The 20,164-nt window shown below is 35.0% G+C and overlaps 3 protein-coding genes across 4 annotated transcripts; all 3 read left to right on the forward strand.

Annotated features, from left to right (window-relative positions):
• The first annotated feature begins 1,677 nt into the window (after positions 1-1,677).
• Positions 1,678-2,881, forward strand: LOC110712477 (40S ribosomal protein S23-2). The gene is made up of 2 exons (XM_021890942.1): positions 1,678-1,788; positions 2,674-2,881. Exons 1-2 carry the CDS (start codon positions 1,678-1,680, stop codon positions 2,812-2,814), a joined length of 252 nt encoding a protein of 83 aa, XP_021746634.1. The 3' UTR covers positions 2,815-2,881.
• A 2,564-nt stretch (positions 2,882-5,445) lies between these two features.
• On the forward strand, positions 5,446-10,943 carry LOC110712548 (probable LRR receptor-like serine/threonine-protein kinase At1g67720). 2 transcript variants are annotated; one of them, XM_021891016.1, is made up of 15 exons: positions 5,446-5,913; positions 6,016-6,553; positions 6,756-7,267; positions 7,375-7,507; positions 7,783-7,854; positions 7,940-8,008; positions 8,095-8,166; positions 8,296-8,364; positions 8,503-8,666; positions 8,749-9,005; positions 9,312-9,438; positions 9,533-9,598; positions 9,668-9,854; positions 9,943-10,072; positions 10,401-10,943. In XM_021891016.1, exons 1-15 carry the CDS (start codon positions 5,844-5,846, stop codon positions 10,722-10,724), a joined length of 2,790 nt encoding a protein of 929 aa, XP_021746708.1. In that variant the 5' UTR covers positions 5,446-5,843; the 3' UTR covers positions 10,725-10,943. The 2 variants fall into 2 exon arrangements, with proteins under 2 accessions (XP_021746708.1, XP_021746709.1); XM_021891017.1 differs by having other exon boundaries at positions 8,752-9,005.
• A 4,708-nt stretch (positions 10,944-15,651) lies between these two features.
• Positions 15,652-17,657, forward strand: LOC110712549 (cytochrome P450 77A2-like). The gene has a single exon (XM_021891018.1). The coding sequence runs from the start codon at positions 15,884-15,886 to the stop codon at positions 17,462-17,464; it is 1,581 nt and encodes a 526-aa protein (XP_021746710.1). The 5' UTR covers positions 15,652-15,883; the 3' UTR covers positions 17,465-17,657.
• Positions 17,658-20,164: the final 2,507 nt, after the last annotated feature.

The following is a 20,164-nucleotide window of genomic DNA, read 5'->3' on the forward strand; positions in this document are numbered from 1 at the left end:
CCTAACTATGACAATATCTTGTAAAGTAGCCCAAGAAACCCTACCACAGCAAGATCCTTAAAGCAGAAGTGGGTCAACTGAGAGTGGATGGACACTGGTAGAAATTGGAATGGAAAACGGAAGGGCATTTTAAAGACGAAAAAAGAACCCTGATGATAGGGGTATAATTGTGTTACTAATAATGGCCTAATGGGTGCACATTGCACAGTTACAGGACACCAGCCTAATGAATAATGGAGATTTTTTTAAGATGTTACGGTAGACCAACTATCCTCGGAATGCCTGGAATGGAAAGGTTTAATAAATACACTCTGTAATTGAATTTCTAGGATTATAATAATTATATTGCATTCCATTGGATAGAAATGAATGGAGAAAAATATATACATATATACACGCGTAACTCATAGGGCCGTGGGGGTGACAATGTAACATTTATTTTCATGCAGCTAATACCATCCCTCTAAGAATTTAGGTTGGTAAAATTGGTATTGTTCTAATAGTGTCAATGCAATAACTCCCACGAAAAAACCAAGATAGGGTACTTGAATAAAATCCAAAGAAAGAAACTTATAGTACTAGCAAACAAACATACAACCTCTTAAAGAGGATAACAATAATACTGATGAAAAAAACTACTGGTATGTAGGGGTGTACAAAAACTGGACCGGACCTGAAACCGGACCTGAACCGACCTGATCCGGACCGGACCTAACCCGGACCTGTTGATTCAGGTCCGGTCCCGGTCCTTAAAAATCAAGGTTCCCGGTTCCGGTCCGGACCCGGTCTAAACCCGGGGTTTTCAGGTCCGGACCTGAAACCCGGAAAAATTGTATTTTTTTTTTTAAAAAAAAAAAAAAAAATCAAAAATCAAAATAACGCTGCTGCTTGAGTGACGCTTGAATTCTCTTTCATTTCATTCTAACCCTAACAAACAGGCTGTCTCCCCCTCTCCCTCACGGAGTCACGCACTCACGCTCACTGTCTCCAGTCTCAGCCCAACGCGGCAACGCCCACCGCCGGCACCTCCTGCCTTCCTCACTCTCTCAGGCGAAGCCCAGGCGCCCACCGACCACCGCATGAGACAGCTACTGCGCGATTTTCCATTTCTCCGGTAAGTTATTTTTTTTTTTTAAATGTAAATCTAAATTATCTAATTATGTTTGGGTATTTTGTATTCGAAATAATGAATTAAGTGTTAGAATTTATATGTTTATTCATGTTTCAATTGCTTATAATGATTATTTGATGTTTGCATGTTGAATTTCTTTTTTTTACTTCAATGTTTTCGAATTTATATTTTTTCTTTTTTGGTTTATTTTCGAATTTCTTTCGAATTTATGTTTTTTTTTTTTGGTTTTTTTTAGTTTAAAGTTTAGGGTTTTAGGGTTTAATGTTTAGAATTGATAACAAGTATGGTTTATCTTCGAATTTATGTTTTTTTTTTGGTTTTTTTTAGTTTAAAGTTTAGGGTTTTAGGGTTTAATAAAATCAGAAGAGCAGAGAAAGTAGTGATTAGATTGTAAACATCTAGTAGTCTAGTGTTTATCTAGTACTTTGCATTGACCTTTGGCATGGCTTCAAATTGAATAGTTGATTTTATGCATTCGGATGCATAAATTCTATGTTATTAGTCATTATATAAGCGTTGTTGCATAAACTTATCATTGCAGAAAAATGCCCAACTCTGCTATCAGAAAGTGTGCTCGTGTGCAGTTGATTAAGAATGGAAAAAAGATTGCTGCTTTCGTGCCCAATGATGGTTGTTTGAACTTCATTGAGGAAAATGTAAGTCCGTTCTATTAATGTCTGCAAGCATATATGCACTTACTGTTTCATAAATTGCTTGGTTGTGAATTTGCTGGTATTTTGTGCCTTTCGACACAAACTTAGTGATACACTAGCAGTTTGTTAACTGTCATTTGTTAACCGTGTTAGAAATAATGTTGTTTGTTAAAGTTTAAACAACTCCGATTATTTGTTAACCTTTGTAGAAACTCTTAAAGTCTAAACAACTCCAGTTATTTGTTAACCATTGTAGAAATAATGTCAATTCTGTTGTGGATTTTTTGGAGAAATACTGGCATCTGATTACTGAAGGTTTAACATTAGTAACAATGCTTTTCTTATACTCATATCATAAACTCTTGATAACAGTTTATCCAGAAACATATAAAACATGATAGTGCGCACTCTTTCTGTGCTGGTTTATCTGATTCTTCTGTCAGTACTCCTGCACCCACTCCTGTTCAGTACATGTGCAGCTTTATTTTTGTGGTTTAAGACTATCATAACAGTATTGCGGTGGAGAGTATATAGCTTGAGCAATTAAGATCAGTCATACACTGTTGGTTTTTTATCCTTTCATGAGCAAATCATCTGGAAAAAGCTGTTCTAAGATAATGCTAATTCATACTTCTTATCAAAGAACGATAAACTGTTCCCTTTTACTAAAGAAGTTACCTGATTGGTAAAAGAAGTCAAGGTCTTCTGTTATATGTATGTAGTTTAATGTTGTGTTTGGGTGTAGATTCATGCTGAAAATGTGGATCATGCAGAAGTTTGTGGAATTTTGTCTAATATTTGTTACCTGATTATATTGTATTTGACTTTGAAATTGATATTATCTAGCTCTGTTTTTCCTTCCATACTAAGAAAATGTGGTTTGTGCAGGATGAGGTGTTGATTGCTGGATTTGGTCGTAAAGGACATGCTGTGGGAGATATTCCTGGAGTCCGATTTAAGGTTGTCAAGGTTGCTGGTGTCTCTCTTCTAGCTCTGTTCAAGGAAAAGAAGGAAAAACCCAGGTCCTAGGTTAAGGTTGTTGGTTTTGTCTTAAATTTTGCCTACTCAAATGAAACTTGTACCGTCTTGAAATGAATACTGAGCATCCTTAAAAAGAGACACCCTCCCTACTTTGTTTTGTGCTCTATCCGTGTCTATTCAAGATGATTTTCTATACTCTTAGTTATTTGCTTATATTTCCAATTGGTTTATTTACTTCTCTTAACGATGTCATGAAAATTTCCGGAATTTATGTTAACAAGATCAGCTTTTTAATGATCTTGCATTTAAAAAAAAAAAAAGGTCTTTGGATCTCCTAAAAACTGCTTTAAAACACAACAATTAACCATTCATTCATTCTCAAAGATGATGCTTAACTAGGCATTTGTATTCAGGTATGCTTCATGGAGTGTTATGAAAGCAACTGCACTTATATTATTAATATATATTAGCTCACTTGATTGAATTTTTTGGTGAACATTTCTTGCAGAATATTCCTCAGAAGTTCATGGAGTGTTTCAAGGAGAAACTCTCCCCGTGGTGTACACTTATAGCGCCAAGTAAACACAAATGGAAAATCAGACTCTCGAGTACATATGATGAAAGGCCATTGGTGTTTACAGATGGATGGAAACAGTTTGTTCGTGACAATGGAGTGGAAACAAAAGTACTTCATATCGAATAGGCGGGATCTTAAACCTGGAGAAAAGAAAAGGGCTTCCAAGATGGCAGAGTGTTATAGGCGCAGCATGAAGGATAATAAGAGAGTGTTTCCTGTGTTTCAGATAGCCAAAAGTACTTCATATCGAATTTATGTTTTTTTTTGGTATTTTTGGTGTTTGAGAATTGGGACTTTATACTTTTATAGACTTTATGTAGTTTTGTACTTTTGTGATTAATAATTTTGGTTTGTATGTAATTATTTAATTATGCAACAGGTCTAAAAATCACAAAACAGGTCCATACGCAGGTCCATATGCAGGTCCAACAAGTTTTTTATTAAAAAAAATAAAAAAAAAACGAAAAAATCACAAAACAGGTCCATTCAGGTCCAAACCTGGACCGGACCTGATTTTTCAGGTCTAGCCCGGAACCGGACCTGTTAATTCAGGTCCGGTCCCCGGTCCTCATAATTACCCAATTCAGGTCCCCGGTCCAAACAGGTCCGGTCCGGTTTTGGACCGGTGTACACCCCTACTGGTATGAACCAAACAAATGTAATGGTACTTTTGAAATATGAAAAAAAACAAATTAAATGAACCTTTTTACTGGAATTTAGTGAGGGTCACAGTACCTACTGATGAAATTTGGACTAACCTTGATTTGTGTTCATATGAAAGAAAAACACCACTCTTCATGGCTTTTTTGAGCTTTTAAAAGGTGATGTTGACTTGGTCTAAAGGGACAAAAAAGAAAAGAGAGATTTAGAAAAACAACTATACTATAAGTGCACATAAATTAAAGAGAAGGGGGACAAATGAAATAGAATACTAAAACACAAAATAATGGCATGCAAAATCCAGTACCCTTGCATGGTAAAGAACTAAAGATCCCTTTGATCGTATTACAAAACAATCATTTTGTCATTATATTTTTTATATTTTGGTTATTGTCCATGACAGCTCCATGGGCTGAAAATAAAATGTGGAGCGTGCAATATTTTAGTGGAACCTCTATTTCTTCTAAGGGCCATTAATTGAAAACATTTGCATACTAATGAGTGATAGCACGACTAATCATGGAACTCGTCTCGTCTTTGACTTCTTATTTTATTTTTCAATAGTAATTTTTAAAATTTTCGAATGTTAGAAAAAGTTATCACTTTTCCTAAACATATTCTCTTTCACGTAAAAAAAATAGGGGGAGGGGGTTGAAAGAAGACAATTATCATATTTCATAAGGATATTTCAGTGAAATAGTGATAGATCCTTAATAAGAGTTTGAGACAATATGACTATCAATCGAGATTCCTAACCAAGAGAGTACTTGTTAAGTGTCCAATGATAGAATAGAGCACTCAAAAGTAAGATTTTAAGATGTAACACATACTAAGGAGGGTTAAACATTTAAAACTGTCAATTTAAGATAATAAAAAAAATTGAAAGACAGATACTAATAGTGAAATAGAGAAGGTATACAACCAAGATCACAGTTTAAGAACCACAGGAAATATTCTAAGATCAAATCAAATCTAATGGTTAAGATTCAATGATATGACAATCTCTCAAATGTCAGCATAAATAGGTCCACACGGTTTGTGTATAGAGAGTTCAGATATGTGATTAAAAAGCGACCAAAATTATTATTCTACTACGATTCTTGGCAAAGACAGCAAATAGGCTGATTCCAATTTACTCGAGTGCTTTCTTTGGCTTTAAAGTTGCATGGTGTATTCTTTTCCAAAGGTAAGTAAAAAAGTAAAGCTTAAAATCAAGCAAAATGACTTTACTCAGAAAAAGCAGATTCCATCATCTAACATTCATATAGAAAACTGAAATTGAGGAAAGTAACAGTTCAGAGCCGTGATTGAACATTAAACACAGCCAAGGAATATGTAAATTACTCCCTCTGTCCGAAATTAATAGTCGCAATTTACTAATGCTAATTTAACATGTCTTAATTAAAAATATTATATTAGCAGTGTATAATTAGAATTTTCAATATGACTGCACAATTTGAGTAAAGTGGTGAGAAAAGGATAAAAGTAGGCCAATATAATTTTTTTTTTTTTCTTTTGAATAAATAAAAGTAGGCCAACATTATGAAAGGATCTTTTTGAAAGATTAAATCATGCAAATTTTAATTTTATAACCTAGAATTGAGACAATATGACAATTAATTTTGAATAGAGAGTTTTCGTAGCATAATTGGTTAAGCATTTCTCGATTCAAAACTATTCCACGAAAACGAAAAGTAAAAGCTGAAGATAAACAAAAGCAAAAGGTGCCCAAGTAAAAGAATTTGCACCAAAAACCAAAGCACAAAAATGTTTGTTATTGAAACACTGAAAGAAGTTTAGTGTAAGAGTATATAGTTCCTCTCTCTTTTCAAGATCTTAAATGGGTTCATATTTCCAGATTCTGGCTTTACTTCTTCTCTCTTTACCATGTATATACTCCCAAGTAACAGGTATGTTATGGTAGTACTACTATTAACTCAGATTCATAATGAATTTAAATTTTAACATGTATTCAACCTTCAAAGCTAATTTATTCATATGATTATATGCAGAGTTTACCAGTATAGATTGTGGAGGAGATGGTAATTACAGTGACAAAAAAACTGGGTTAGCATGGATTTCAGACAATGGAATTATGAATCATGGAAAAACAGTAGATATTCAGAGCTCAAATGATGAATGGGAACCCTACAAAAAGAGAAGGGATTTCCCAACAGATGACAGGAAATACTGTTATACATTAGACACAAAAGAAAGGAGAAGGTACCTTGTAAGGGCAACATTCCTATATGGAAGCACAGAAACTGCTGACACATACCCCAGCTTTCTGTTATACTTGGATGCAACTAAGTGGGCAACTGTAACGGTGTTCGACGGATCGAGAACGTATGTTAAAGAGATGATCATCAGAGCACCTTCAAGCTCCATTGATGTCTGTCTTTGCTGTGCAACTACAGGGTCTCCCTTTATCTCTACTCTGGAGCTTCGACCACTGAATCTCTCAATGTACGCCACGGATTATGAGGACAACTTCTACATGAAGGTTGCTGCTAGGGTGAACTTTGGAGCTCCTACGAAAGATCCCATAAGGTATGAATCAATTTCTTGGAAAATACTGAGTAACTGTAATGTATGACAAATATACTCTGCATTGAATGGTTGTGATTTCTTTTATTGAAACGACCACAAATTGCTTATTATATGTGTAACATTTATGCAAAAATCTCTTGACAGTCCACTATGTTTTGTTGCAAAACCATGAGTATCAAATACAGATTTCTTTTCAATTAAGGTACCCGGATGATCCATTTGATAGAGTATGGGAATCAGACCAAGTTAAAAGGCCAAATTTTCTAGTAGGAGTAGCTCCAGGAACAGAAAGAATCGATACAACGAAGAACATAGAAGTTAATAACAGAGAGTATCCACCAGTTAAAGTGATGCAGACTGCGGTTGTTGGTACACAAGGGTACCTAACCTACCGGCTGACCCTGGAGGATTTTCCAGGCAATGCTAGAGCTTTTGCATATTTTGCAGAGATAGAAAATCTGAGATCGAATGAGACTCGGAAATTCAGAATGGAGCATCCTTATGTACCTGATTACAGCAATGCAGTTGTGAATATAGCAGAGAATGCTAATGGAACCTACAAGCTTTATGAACCTAGCTACATGAATGTGACTCTGGATTTTGTTCTGTCGTTTTCGTTTGTAAAGACACCAGACTCAACAGAAGGTCCGCTCTTGAGTGCAATTGAGATCAGCAAATATGTTCAGATTGGTTCAAAAGCTGATGCTCAAGATGGTAGGTTTGTGATGTGATACAGAAATAAATGAAATTTAGTTTTTAGTAGATATTGACTCACCTAAACAAACCCCAACTGATGTTGATAATGTTTTTTCTACTGGAAGTGATTGCACTTAATGCCATTCAAGCCATGCTGCCTGCTGAACCGGGTAAACAAGATAAAGGGGATCCTTGCACTCCAACACAATGGGAATGGGTAATCTGCAGCTCAACTTCACTACGACAAATTACTGCAATGTAAGTAAGACTGTTAGAGTTAGAGCTAGTTGCATTCAGTCTAGTAGAGAAACTGTATACTGCATACTTATAACTTCCCAAGGTGAGCAGTCTGCAATGTCAACTAAAAACCAAACTGCTCTATACATATGCAAGGACCAATTCAAGATTTGAATGTGGGTGAAAAGCACCATAAGAAAGCAAGCAGCATGATCAAACTGTTCGTCAAGAAAAAAATACAGATATCTTACATATCGAAAATTAGTACTAAAGGTTTCTCCTTGTTTTCCATGCAGACATTTATCACAGAGAAATCTGACAGGGGTTATACCACCTGAGATTCAGAATATGGATGCACTGACAGAATTGTAAGCTTGTTTTTCTGATTCATGGACTAATTGAACTTGAATATATTTTCAGCAGCTATTCATTGTATTTCTAACATAATATCAGGTGGTTGGATGGTAACTCCCTCACTGGACCCATCCCTGATATCAGTAGCCTCCTCAACTTAAAAATTGTGTAAGCTACAGCTCAAACATGCATAGTATTGATAAGATTTCTGGCAACATATTGATGATGTTCTCACACTTTTCTTCCATGGGCAGGCATTTAGAGAACAACAGACTCAATGGATCTCTACCCTCTTATCTAAGTAGCTTACCGAGTTTACAGGAGCTGTAAGTCTCATAAAAAAGAGGCAGACCCTCTCCCAACTTGCCTTAAAACTCCTATCTCATGATGGAATTGCATGTAATTTAATACAACCAATTGGTCTGGTACTCAGCAATCTAGAACTTCCTGTGCAGGTACATTCAGAACAACTACTTCAGTGGTAAAATACCTCCGGCATTACTAAGCAAGAAAATTAATTTCAAGTGAGTACACCTCAAACAAATGCAGAAAACTCAATAAACTAATTATCAGTCCCAATGCTCTCCAAGAGGCTCTTAGTGTATATAGCATCTGGCAATGTAGGAAGGTTATTGTGGTTCTAAAACATATGTTTGTTGCAGCTACAACGGAAATTCTGGGTTAACAAAAGGAATGCAACTAGGGACAAAAGTGAAGCTGGCTGTAGGAATTTCAGTGGCAACATTGGTAGCTTTAATAATCCTAGTAATTTGCTTATTACTGCGGAAATTCAAAAGAAAGGCATCTCAGCAAAATAGTTATAAAGGTAACTTTCTGCTTATTACCAGAATTGTCAAATACATCAAGGGCGAACAGCTTACAAAAATCTATTATATTTCTGTATGAAGTAGGGGGCTCCTTGCATGCAATTACCAAGCCTCAGAACCGCCATAACCTCACACGAGGGGCGCATCTAATGGATGACGGTGTAGCTTGTTGCATTAAGCTGTCTGAAATAGAAGCTGCCACTATGAAATTTACCAAGAACATTGGAAGAGGAAGCTTTGGAGTTGTCTATTATGGTAGGATGAAGGATGGCAAGGAGGTTGCAGTTAAAATCATAGGTGACCCAACAAGCCAGGGAACCAAACAATTTTTAACCGAGGTAATCTTATCTCCACCTTTATATGTATAAAAGAGTTTACAATCATACACATTTAAGAAAGTGGCCAGGAAAGCAGTTCTGTAAATCATGCAATTAAATTCAGCTCGAATGTGACACAATTCATACAAAGCTTAACTTTGCAAGTTCAGCTAAACATGAATAGTACAGAACCATCTTAAATCCAATTTAGAAGCATTATCAAGCTAAGTTAGTAAATCTTAGTATACTCAATTTTACATGAGAGAAGTCCAGCAATATCAACCCTAGATATTTAATGTTGCCTAATGAACCATATGATAATTGCAGGTTTCCCTGTTATCAAGAATTCATCACAGAAATTTGGTTCCTCTTATTGGATATTGTGAAGAAGCAAACCATAGAATTTTGGTCTACGAATACATGCATAATGGGACCCTGCGAGACCACATACACGGTCTGCTGTTCAAACCCAATTTCTTACTTATACTGTCTGTAATCATGTCTTAACTTATACAATCTGACACCTAATATAAGTCACCGTCTGACAGATCCTATCAAACAGAGACAGCTAGATTGGCTAACTCGTTTGCGCATTGCAGAAGATGCAGCTAAAGGTATTACATTAATAATTTTTCTCCCTGAACTATATGGTATCAAAGACATGCTAAATTCTGGCTTCACAGGCCTTGAATACTTGCACACTGGATGCAGTCCTAGTATCATTCACCGAGATGTAAAAACTAGCAACATCCTCTTAGATATAAATATGAGGGCTAAAGTAGCAGACTTTGGCCTTTCAAGACAAGCTGAAGAAGATCTCACTCACATATCAAGCGTAGCTAAAGGAACAGTAGGATATCTAGACCCAGAGTAAGATTCTTCATGAAACATCCAAGTAATCATTTTTTGTTTCCTAACATGCTCTCTACCTAACTGTTCATGTACCTTGCTCCTGTAGGTACTATGCATGTCAGCAGCTCACTGAGAAAAGCGATGTATATAGTTTTGGTATTGTTCTCTTGGAACTGATAGCTGGAAGAAAGCCCATCACAGAAGATTACGGGACTGACTGGAATATAGTACACTGGGTATGTTTTGTTTGCTTCATAATTCAGGGTTATTATATGTTTAAACCACTGGATAGATTATTCTTACAGAAAAAAAAAATCTTAGGTAGCATTACGAACTTCCAACATATGAAACATGAAATTAATGTGGTTTCTGGCGGTCTAGCCTCAAAAAGTGACAGCAGATACTAAACTTCATTATCAAGTACTCATGCCGCTAACCAAGAATAACATGCCATACATTATGAATTAAAAACACCACAATTGATATGCAGTTGCTTGGTTAATATCTACAACACTAGCAAATTATGTTTTACTAACATCAGTGATAAATTTTGCCCTTCTGTAGGCAAGATCATTAATCCGTAAGGGGGATGTTGGAAGCATGATTGATCCTTTGCTAGCAGACAGCGTAAAGCTAGAGTCTGCTTGGCGAGTGGCTGAAGTAGCCATACAATGTATCGAACAACACGGAACCTCAAGGCCTAAAATGCAGGAAATTATCATGGCTATACAAGATGCAGTGATGTTAGAGAAAGGAGCAGAAAACAACCAGAATATTTCTTCAGGTAGTGGAAGAGCACAATCTTCAAGAAAAACATTGCTGACAAGCTTCCTTGAGATAGAGAGTCCAGATTTGTCAAATGCTCGTTTAACCCCATCTGCAAGATAAGCATGTAAGATAATTCATGTTACCCATACAAATGTAGCATAACATTGCATAATCATGTGTTGTACAAAATTACTTCATCTAATTAGTTAAGGTGATAAAGTTTGAATTTTGGGCATGTCCATTCAAATTCCTATTACACTCTTTGCACCACAGACTTTTGTCCGTTAGAAATTACAAATGATTAATACAAATAAAATAGAATACAACGAGACTAATCTTTGTCCTTGGGATAATATTAGCCCCATATACATGCTGTTGGAATTCAACTGACATTCAACCCTATCCAGATAACCATGATTAAAACAAATGTAATATGAAATAATAAACTATATTAACTCGTGCTCATGCCTAAGTGTATGATTAGAAATATGCTTCGTATAAGCATATGTATACAACTCGCCCATACACTAGCATACCAAGCCCTTTATTATAGGCCCAAAATATTTACACACATATAACACATAATGAGTTATTGACTTATAAAGTCATCGTATCCTCTTCTTCCTATATAGGACAAACTTACCCACCCGTCACCATTGAAGACTACTTACAACAGTGTCTGTGCAACTGGTATACAAAATAAAGTTCTAACTTAGATCAAGATTTGAAAAGATACAAGTTTGCAGCTCATCATTCATAGTAATCAATTCAACTTGCCAAACTACGATACTTCTGACTTGGGTATGGGCAGAAATTTAAATGACTGACTTGTCAAGGCTCAAATTTTAAAACGTTGTCAATAATTTAAACATGTGCAAGAGAACATGGCATCTTAAATTCTTGAGCACAGATTTCACCAATGATAATCTAAACTACAAAATATGAAAATAATTCATAGGAAAAATGTGGACTAACATTATTACTTATTCACTTGGCTTGAATATTTAACATCAACTTATATCTTTATAGCCTTTTGGATACATATATATATAAATACTCATCAAACCCATTTAAGCCATGTTAGACATACTCGTCTTTAGTGGTGGTTAATGTAGTGTACAAGTGTAACTGTGTAAGGTCAGGTAACGGGCATAGATTCAACAACTTTCTCCTTGTTGTACCATGTCCACCCACGTAAAATAGCGAAATTGCTCAATTCGGGGAGTAACATATAGACCCAACAAGGTGCCAACCCCTTTAAGAAGTCTTAAGTAATAAAAATCGAGGTTCCAACAGCAATAACCTCCATACAATGCTGCATTGACGTTGCAATATTGCATACATGTATCAGACCCCCTTATAAATCGCCTCAGTCGAAGCCATCGAACTATAAATAATAATGTTATGGACTTGTGGTATGTTTACACATGATTCATGTGACAGGTAAAGTTACTAGCTTACATAACACAATAAAAGCCCCATCCAAACCCACTTCGACAGAATGGTCTAGATTAACGCAATTTTATCCCTACAAAACGCGATAAATTCACATCTTTGAAAAAAGGCAAAAGCTGACAAGAACCCCAATACGTTAGAAAAGAGAACTAAATTTAGATTTATTAAAGTAAAATTAACATTAATTTACCGATCAACATGTGATTTTGTCACTAAGAACGTCTCTGTGCCATGTAGATAAGGGGATTTGAACACTCAACCTTTTCTAAGAAAGATAGTTACTTAACCATCTAAACCAATCATAAACTATGTTATAAACATGAAAATAAATGTATATAATTAAAGTAGCAACCGGTGCAACGTCCGGACTAAACACTAATTTTAAGTAATATATTGCTTAGTTATCTAACGCCTAAGGGCGCTTGCTAGCAAGATCCTTGAAAAAAGACGCACACACTCACATCGCAAGTCACAAAACTCACAATACACAACTGAAAAGCATTAAACAGAAAATTAACTTCTTAAAGACATATTATGATTTTATTTTTATTTTTTTTTTGCAGAAAAAGACATACTCTGTATTATGATGTTAGATATTCATTTTCATTAATTAGGGTAATAAAAAGGTATCAGTACGAAAAACCCCAAATTGAGGCAAAAACTAATGCGGAGTAGCAAATTCGGAAGAGCTAGATCTAATTTAGGTAAAATTTGCAATTACTACACATTACAATTAATTCTTGGAAATTTTGTCAATAACCACCAATTGTAGCCTCTGTTTTTTAAAACAACTACCTTTTAAAAAAAAAATTTAAAACAACTACCACAAAAATTTTAAAAGTTAGAATAGCATTACCACATTAGTATTTCCGGCTAGAATCTCCGGTGATAGGGGCCCACTTTTCTAGCCGGAAATACTAATGTGATAGTGCTACTCTAACTTTTAAATTTTTTGTGATAGTTGTTTAAATTTTTTTTTTTAAAAGGTAGTTGTTTTCAAAACAGAGGCTATAATTGGTAGTTGTTGACAAAATTTTCTTAATTCTTGCCATAATCAAGTAATATAAATATCTTCCAATCAGAATTAAGCAAAAGAAAAGATTCAACATTTCAAAGATAATTAACATAAACATATCAATATAATTGCATCACTTTAAAATTCATGATCATAAACTATAATTTTGTAGAATTTGAGAGTTTGATTGATTCAACGCAAATAATAATTGTAATTGACATAGAAAAAAGGTTAAATTGTTGAGTACATTACCTTTAATTTGCAGAAATTATAAAAAGTTTTTGAAGAGATAATCCACAATGTCGATGTTTTTGGCGGCAACAATACCAAATAAAACCATGAAAGCAACCACTGGTTCACTGTAGTCGATTAAAGCTGAAGTATACAGGAAAAGAAAAAAGAAAAAAAAAAATAAAAAAGGAAATAAACTTTTGTCACGCACCACACTCACACTGTCACTGGATCACGCACTCACGCCTTGTTTTTTTTTTTTCACCTAAAGGTCTAAAAACATGAACATGACAAAATACTTGTGAGTTGTGACTTTGTGAGTCATCGGTCATGAGCTCAGTAGCAACAAGAGTTGGTTTAAGTGGTAAGCGGTTTGAAGTCGTTTAAAAGAAATTTCGAGTTTCAGTCTCACCGAATGCCCAAAACTCTTATTAGGAGACTCGACCACCACAAGTCAGGTGTACAATTTGGGTCGTATTCGGATGTAGTCGGAGCGAGTAATATAAATTTATTATATATATAAGTGATGCCAAAAAAAAAAAAAAAAAAAAAAAAAAAAAAAAAAAAAAACAAGTTTTTAGAAACAAATGAAGTTTATGTGGTTAAAGAGTAATGTGTAAATGTGTCAAAACTAAAAGCATGAACGTATATTTAAAGATCGGGAGAATTACAGACCATTTAATATTCCACTAATTTTATTTTTGTATAATGAAACAATCACTTTGGTCAACATCTGGCCTTACAATTTCCCTTAAACTTTGTATTAATTACAATTAGTCATACATGGAGTGATGGACTGATGGAGGCATGGAAGGAGTGACTTCTTTTTAATATTTTATCATATGTCCATATTCATTTTAAACAAGCTTACACCTACAAAGTAATTATGTATAAATAGTGTGTTAACCAAAACTAGTGGCGGATCTTTATTGTAGTGGAGAGGGGTCCAATCCCTCCTAAGTTTTATTATAGTTATTGGTTATAATTAATACCAATTATGATGTTTGAAAAATACATATGAAAAGTTATATTATACAATTTAGGCCATGTTTGGTAAATGGCTTTTTAATGGCTTTTTTGTTAGCTTTTGATTTTTTTATGTGGTCAAACAGTCAAATTGCGTTTGGTAATTGGCTTTAATTTATAGTTAGTGAAAAAGCTGGTTTTTAAGCCAAAATGAAAAAGCTACTTAGAGTAGCTTTTTTTGTTGGTTGTTGGCTTGATGACCCACAAATTTTCTAATAAACAGCCAACAACCAACAATTAATTTACCAAACACTTTTATAAACAGTCAGCTTAAACAGCCAATTTCAAAAGTCATAATAAACAACCAAATATTCCAGCTGGTCAAACAAGTCAAGTGAACCATCCAACAGCCAAATGTTGGAGGATCAAACTTAACCCCAATTTAACGAAGATCAGACATATTTTATACTATTATGTAGGACATATATGTTTTTTCTTACAAAACTTACTATTATATGACTACATTAACATTGACTATATTGATCGGGGCGTACTTTTATTCTGAATTCTCAAATTTATACCATTTTTAAAGCTTTCTTTTTTAAGGCTACCTATATGGCATACCATTGATTCATAATTCTTAATAATGTATTAATGTTCATATTTTCTTAACAAATATTGAAACAAAGTTAATAAATTTTTTTAACTTTTAACAAACTATCTCATACAAAAAGTTAAATGAAACTTACTGTCCTTAACTATTGACTTAATTGTAGTAGACTAATCTTTCTACCCACCGCCCATACACACATTTAACTATTTAAGTACTACTTCTTTGATGGTAAATTGACAAAATTGTTTATCACATTTAATACATAAGTACAATATTATCTATATTTATCCTTTGAGGAGTTAAAAATGAAAACATATTACGTACAAAACAACTCCGATTGACCCTTACTAAAGTTATTTGATTTCACCGATCAATACATTAGTCGTTTGCCATACATTATTATTGGTAACCCTAAAAGCTACATACTTGTGTATGATACACACAGACGGAGTACTTGACATATACAAATAAATTGAGAAGAAAATTTCTAACCAAAATCTCACCTATCTATAGCCGCCTACTAATTAGCCTTTATTAAAATAGTTAAATAAAATTTTTATCTCTTTGACTAAACATTTATATATTGAAGATACCAAAAATGTCCATGATTTTTTCCATAACATGAAATTAAAGGCATAATTTTATAGTCCACATACATGGTCATAAAAATGTCCCACTACACTATACAACATTAACTATTATTAGGGCTGTAGTTGGCAGCTGCAACATTTAACTAGCCTCACCAATGCGTTGGAAATTAAAATTTCACAGGTACCCTTCATTTAAAACATTCACCTAAATTTTCCAGCATTTTCCATTTCTTATACCCCCCTCTTCTTCTTCTAACTCCTACCCACCATTCCACTTCTCTTATGATGCAACAAATATTATCTCTCTTTACTCACTCACTTCTCTAAATACTCGGCTCGGCTCGTTTACACCCCTTACCAGTTACCACTACCACACACTGTGCTATACAGAGTGTAAATACATACAATCATGGATTTCTCTTCTTACTACCACCTCATTTTTATCTCCTTAGCAATCCTTTTGATTACAACTCTTTCCTTTGGGTTCATCTTCACTCAAAACAAATCCTCCTCCTCCTCCTCTAAGGGAAAGGTCAAATCATCGTCGAGGTCTGGGGGAAGGCGTACACTTCCCCCAGGCCCTCCCGGGTGGCCTATAGTTGGCAACCTATTCCAGGTTGCCAACTCGGGGAAATACTTCTTTGAATACGTAAGAGACCTAAAACCAATTTACGGCCCCATCTTTACACTCAAGATGGGGTCACGTACTTTGATTATAGTCAGCAGCGCCGAGTTAGCACACGAGGCGCTCATCGAAAAGGGTCAGGTGTTCGCCACCCGACCCGCTGAGACCCCTACTCGAGGGATCTTTAGTTGCAACAAGTTCACTGTCAATGCCGCAACTTACGGTCCGGTTTGGCGGTCCCTTAGGAAAAACATGGTTCAAAACGGTCTTAGCTCGTCTAGGCTAAAGGAGTTCAAAGGTGTGCGTAATGTTGCAATGGATAAGTTCATAGAAAGGATCAAAGCCGAGGCCGAGAAGGACCCAAACGGCGTCGTTTACGTACTGAAGAACGCTCGTTTCGCGGTGTTTACGATATTGTTGTCGATGTGTTTCGGAGTTCATATGAGTGAGGAAACTATCGATATAATTGATCACACACTAAAGGAGGTGTTGATTACGGTGAACCCGCGAATTGACGACTTTCTCCCTATTCTTAGCTTCTTTTTCTCCAAGCAACGTAAGGAAGCTTTGGAGGTTCGGAAGAAGCAAATCGAGACGCTTCGCCCGTTTATCGAACAGCGACGGGCCATTCTTCGGGCCGGGGTTGATTCAGATCCTACTGCGATGCCGTTCTCGTATCTCGACACGCTGTTTGAGGTCAAGGTTGAGGGTCGGAACTCGGGCCCGACTGAGCCCGAGATAGTGACCCTATGTTCGGAGTTTATCAACGGGGGGACTGATACTACCGCGACCGCAATCGAATGGGCCGTGGCCCGGATGATTGAGAACCCGACATTGCAAGAGAGGATGTATAATGAGATCCGATCCGTAGTGGGTACCCGGCCCGTTGAAGAGGGGGACCTCGATAAGATGCCTTACTTGCATGCCTTTGTGAAGGAGCTTTTACGAAAACACCCTCCGACTTACTTTTCACTAACTCACGCGGTCACTGAGCCCGCTACCCTGGGGGAATATCATATCCCCACAGGGTGCAATGTGGAATTATTTTTACCCGGGATATCGGAGGATCCGAAACTTTGGAAAAACCCGGAAAATTTTGACCCGGAGCGGTTTTTAACGGGTGGGGAGGATGCGGATATCACGGGGGTACGAGAAGTGAAAATGATACCATTTGGGGCGGGTAGACGTGTGTGCCCGGGTCTAAGTATGGCAACAATACATGTGAATTTATTGATTGCAAGGTTGGTCCAAGAATTTGAATGGAGGGCATTTCCGGAAAATAGTAAGGTTGACTTTACTGAGAAGCTTGAGTTTACTGTGATCATGAAGAATCCATTGAGAGCCAAGGTTATTCCTCGGGTTTGATTCATTAATAATCAATTTACTATTTTTATTTAGGTTTTAAACATATATTGTTTAGTTATTGTTTTTTTATTTTTATTTTTTTTACTTTGATTTACTTATTACGGTTCATTATATTTTCCTTTGGCATATATTAAAGGTGTTATTGTAATTTCAAACCAGCAGTTTACAAGAGAATTTTTTTGTTTATAGTGCAGATTTTGTTCATTGGTTTTTTTTTTTTTTTTTTTTTTTTTTTTTTAATTGATCTTTCAATTTAAGTTTGGAAACTGGTGTGATGTAGTGCTTGTGATGAAGATGTGTTTTATTCGATCTAGTCCTCTCGATGCTAATCTAAATGGTATAATGGCCGGTTGGAGGTCGATTTCTATTTATGATCGAATTGATTAGCCGAATTTGGAATTGATTGATGTGATTAGCATTTAAAAGCGTAAAATTAAGGTGGGCATGAAGCAGTTGCTAGAGGATCATCATGATTAATGTGATTGAAAGTTTATATAAAATCGGAAAAATTAAGTACATTTTCATACTCGTATATGATATTTTTCATGATTAAAGGCGACAACTACCTTAGGACATTTGTTTGGGTTCGATTTAGGAGTCTTATAAAAGAGATCAGTCAATATCGATAGGATACGTAACTTTCAGGTCATTAGTACCTTGTCTAGCTAGTTTGAATGGCACTCCCTAGTTTATTATTCTTGCTTCAAAGGAAATTATGAATATAATGATTACTAGATTAAATTGGCTAAATAGTCTGGATTACTTGTTTTGTGTTTCTATATTACAGTTGTATTTCTGAGTTCTTGGTTGCAATCATAATTGCATTATTATGGTCTCGTTTAAAAATGGGTTTGAGTTAAGGTTTCCTCAAATTATGTCATTGAGTATTTGACTATTTGAGTGTCCTTATTTAATAGTCTTTTCCCCTTGAGGATATCAACTTTATCTAACTACATTTGTTCTTTCAATGAATTCTCTTCCATATAGGGAAATTTTATTTACAATTATAGATTACTTCATTTTAATACGGAGTAGTATGAAATGCTATAACTATTGAGTTATTTCATTTTATAAAATCGACTTATTATTACAATATTACCTCTTCACCTAAGGGCATGTTCACATTTACAGAACTGAGCTGAACTGAAATTAGCTGAACTGAATTGAATAGAGCTGAAATGAATATTTTATGAGAGAAAGAAATTAGGAGCTGAACTGAATGAAGTTGAACTGAACTGAATAGAGCTGAAATGAATATTTTATGAGAGAAGGAAATTAGGAGCTGAACTAAGACTGATTGAAGCTGAACTAAACTGAATTGAAATTAAGGTGAAGTGGACAGACCTTAAATATGATGTTTAAATCTACATACGGAGTACTATTTTAGATGGAATTTGATATTTAATTTTGCTCGTAAATGTAAAACAATATGTATTCCGTAGTAGTAGTAATTACCATTTACCAATAATGAAGTTATTTATAAAAAAATAAAACTATTTATCGTTTGCCTGATCACAAATTTTTGTATGCGGCTGGCCACATGATGCGGCAGGAATTACTTGTAGGGTGAACTGGTTTTGTCGGGGGTTACTTGTATTTGGGGTTACTTGTATGGGTGTTACTGGTTTTGGTCAAGGGTTACTTGTAGGGTGTTACTGGTTTTGTCAGGTGTTACTGGTTTTGTCAGGTGTTACTTGTATTCTGGGTTACTTGTATGGATGTTACTGGTTTTGGTCAGGGGTTACTTGTAGGGTGTTACTGGTTTGGTATGGGTTTTGGTCTGGAGTTACTTGTAGAAGTTACTCAGAATACAAGTAACACTTACAAGTAACCCCACGATACAAGTAACCTCATAATACAAGTAAAACCCTATAAGTTACTCATACAAGTAACCTCAAAATACAAATAACTCATATAAGTAACCCTAGAATACAAGTAACACCCTACAAATAACCGATGTCGCACCATGTGGCTTGCCGCACTGAAAAACCTCCGTTGCCTGATATGGTTAAGCCTTGTCCAACAATGATTTGTTTTTTTTTTTTGAACAACAACAATGATTTGTTTGACCTCTCATTTGTTTTATAAAGAATTGGATTTAAAATTCAATACAAATATGTACTCTATAGTACGAGTACTCTTGGTAAAATCAATTTGTAAATAAAAAGTGAAATATGTGAAACTTAATAATGTAATAAATGATGACACAATAATAAGTGGTAGAATTATGAAGTATTGAAGTTACATTGAGTTTGACTTTGACTTTGACTTTGACTTGTAAGGCTTATAAATTACAGAGTACATCACAGCACCACATATCAGATATCCCCAAAGATTTAAATAATTATTTTTAAAAAATACATAATTTAAGAGGGATTTAACAAAATAATACTCCTAATTAAAAGTAAAATAGAAATTAAAAAAAAAAAAAGACAAAATCAACAATAGTAGACTCTTTGGTAAACAAGTGAGATATTGAAGGAATAAACAAGTGTTGCCTTATCTTCATCTTAGCCATTCCTATTCAACCCATTAATAATGAACTTTAATTGAAATAATAAACTATTATATATAACTTGAGAATTAAATGGAGTTCAAATGCAAGTGTTACTGTACAATTTTACCAATATTTATCAAGCCAGCATAATTAAGCTTTTTGAACCCATATTGGTTCCTATAATATATATTACCCTAATCTAA

Source organism: Chenopodium quinoa, unplaced genomic scaffold (assembly GCF_001683475.1).
Source record: "Chenopodium quinoa cultivar QQ74 unplaced genomic scaffold, ASM168347v1, whole genome shotgun sequence".
Lineage (NCBI taxonomy): Eukaryota > Viridiplantae > Streptophyta > Magnoliopsida > Caryophyllales > Amaranthaceae > Chenopodium > Chenopodium quinoa.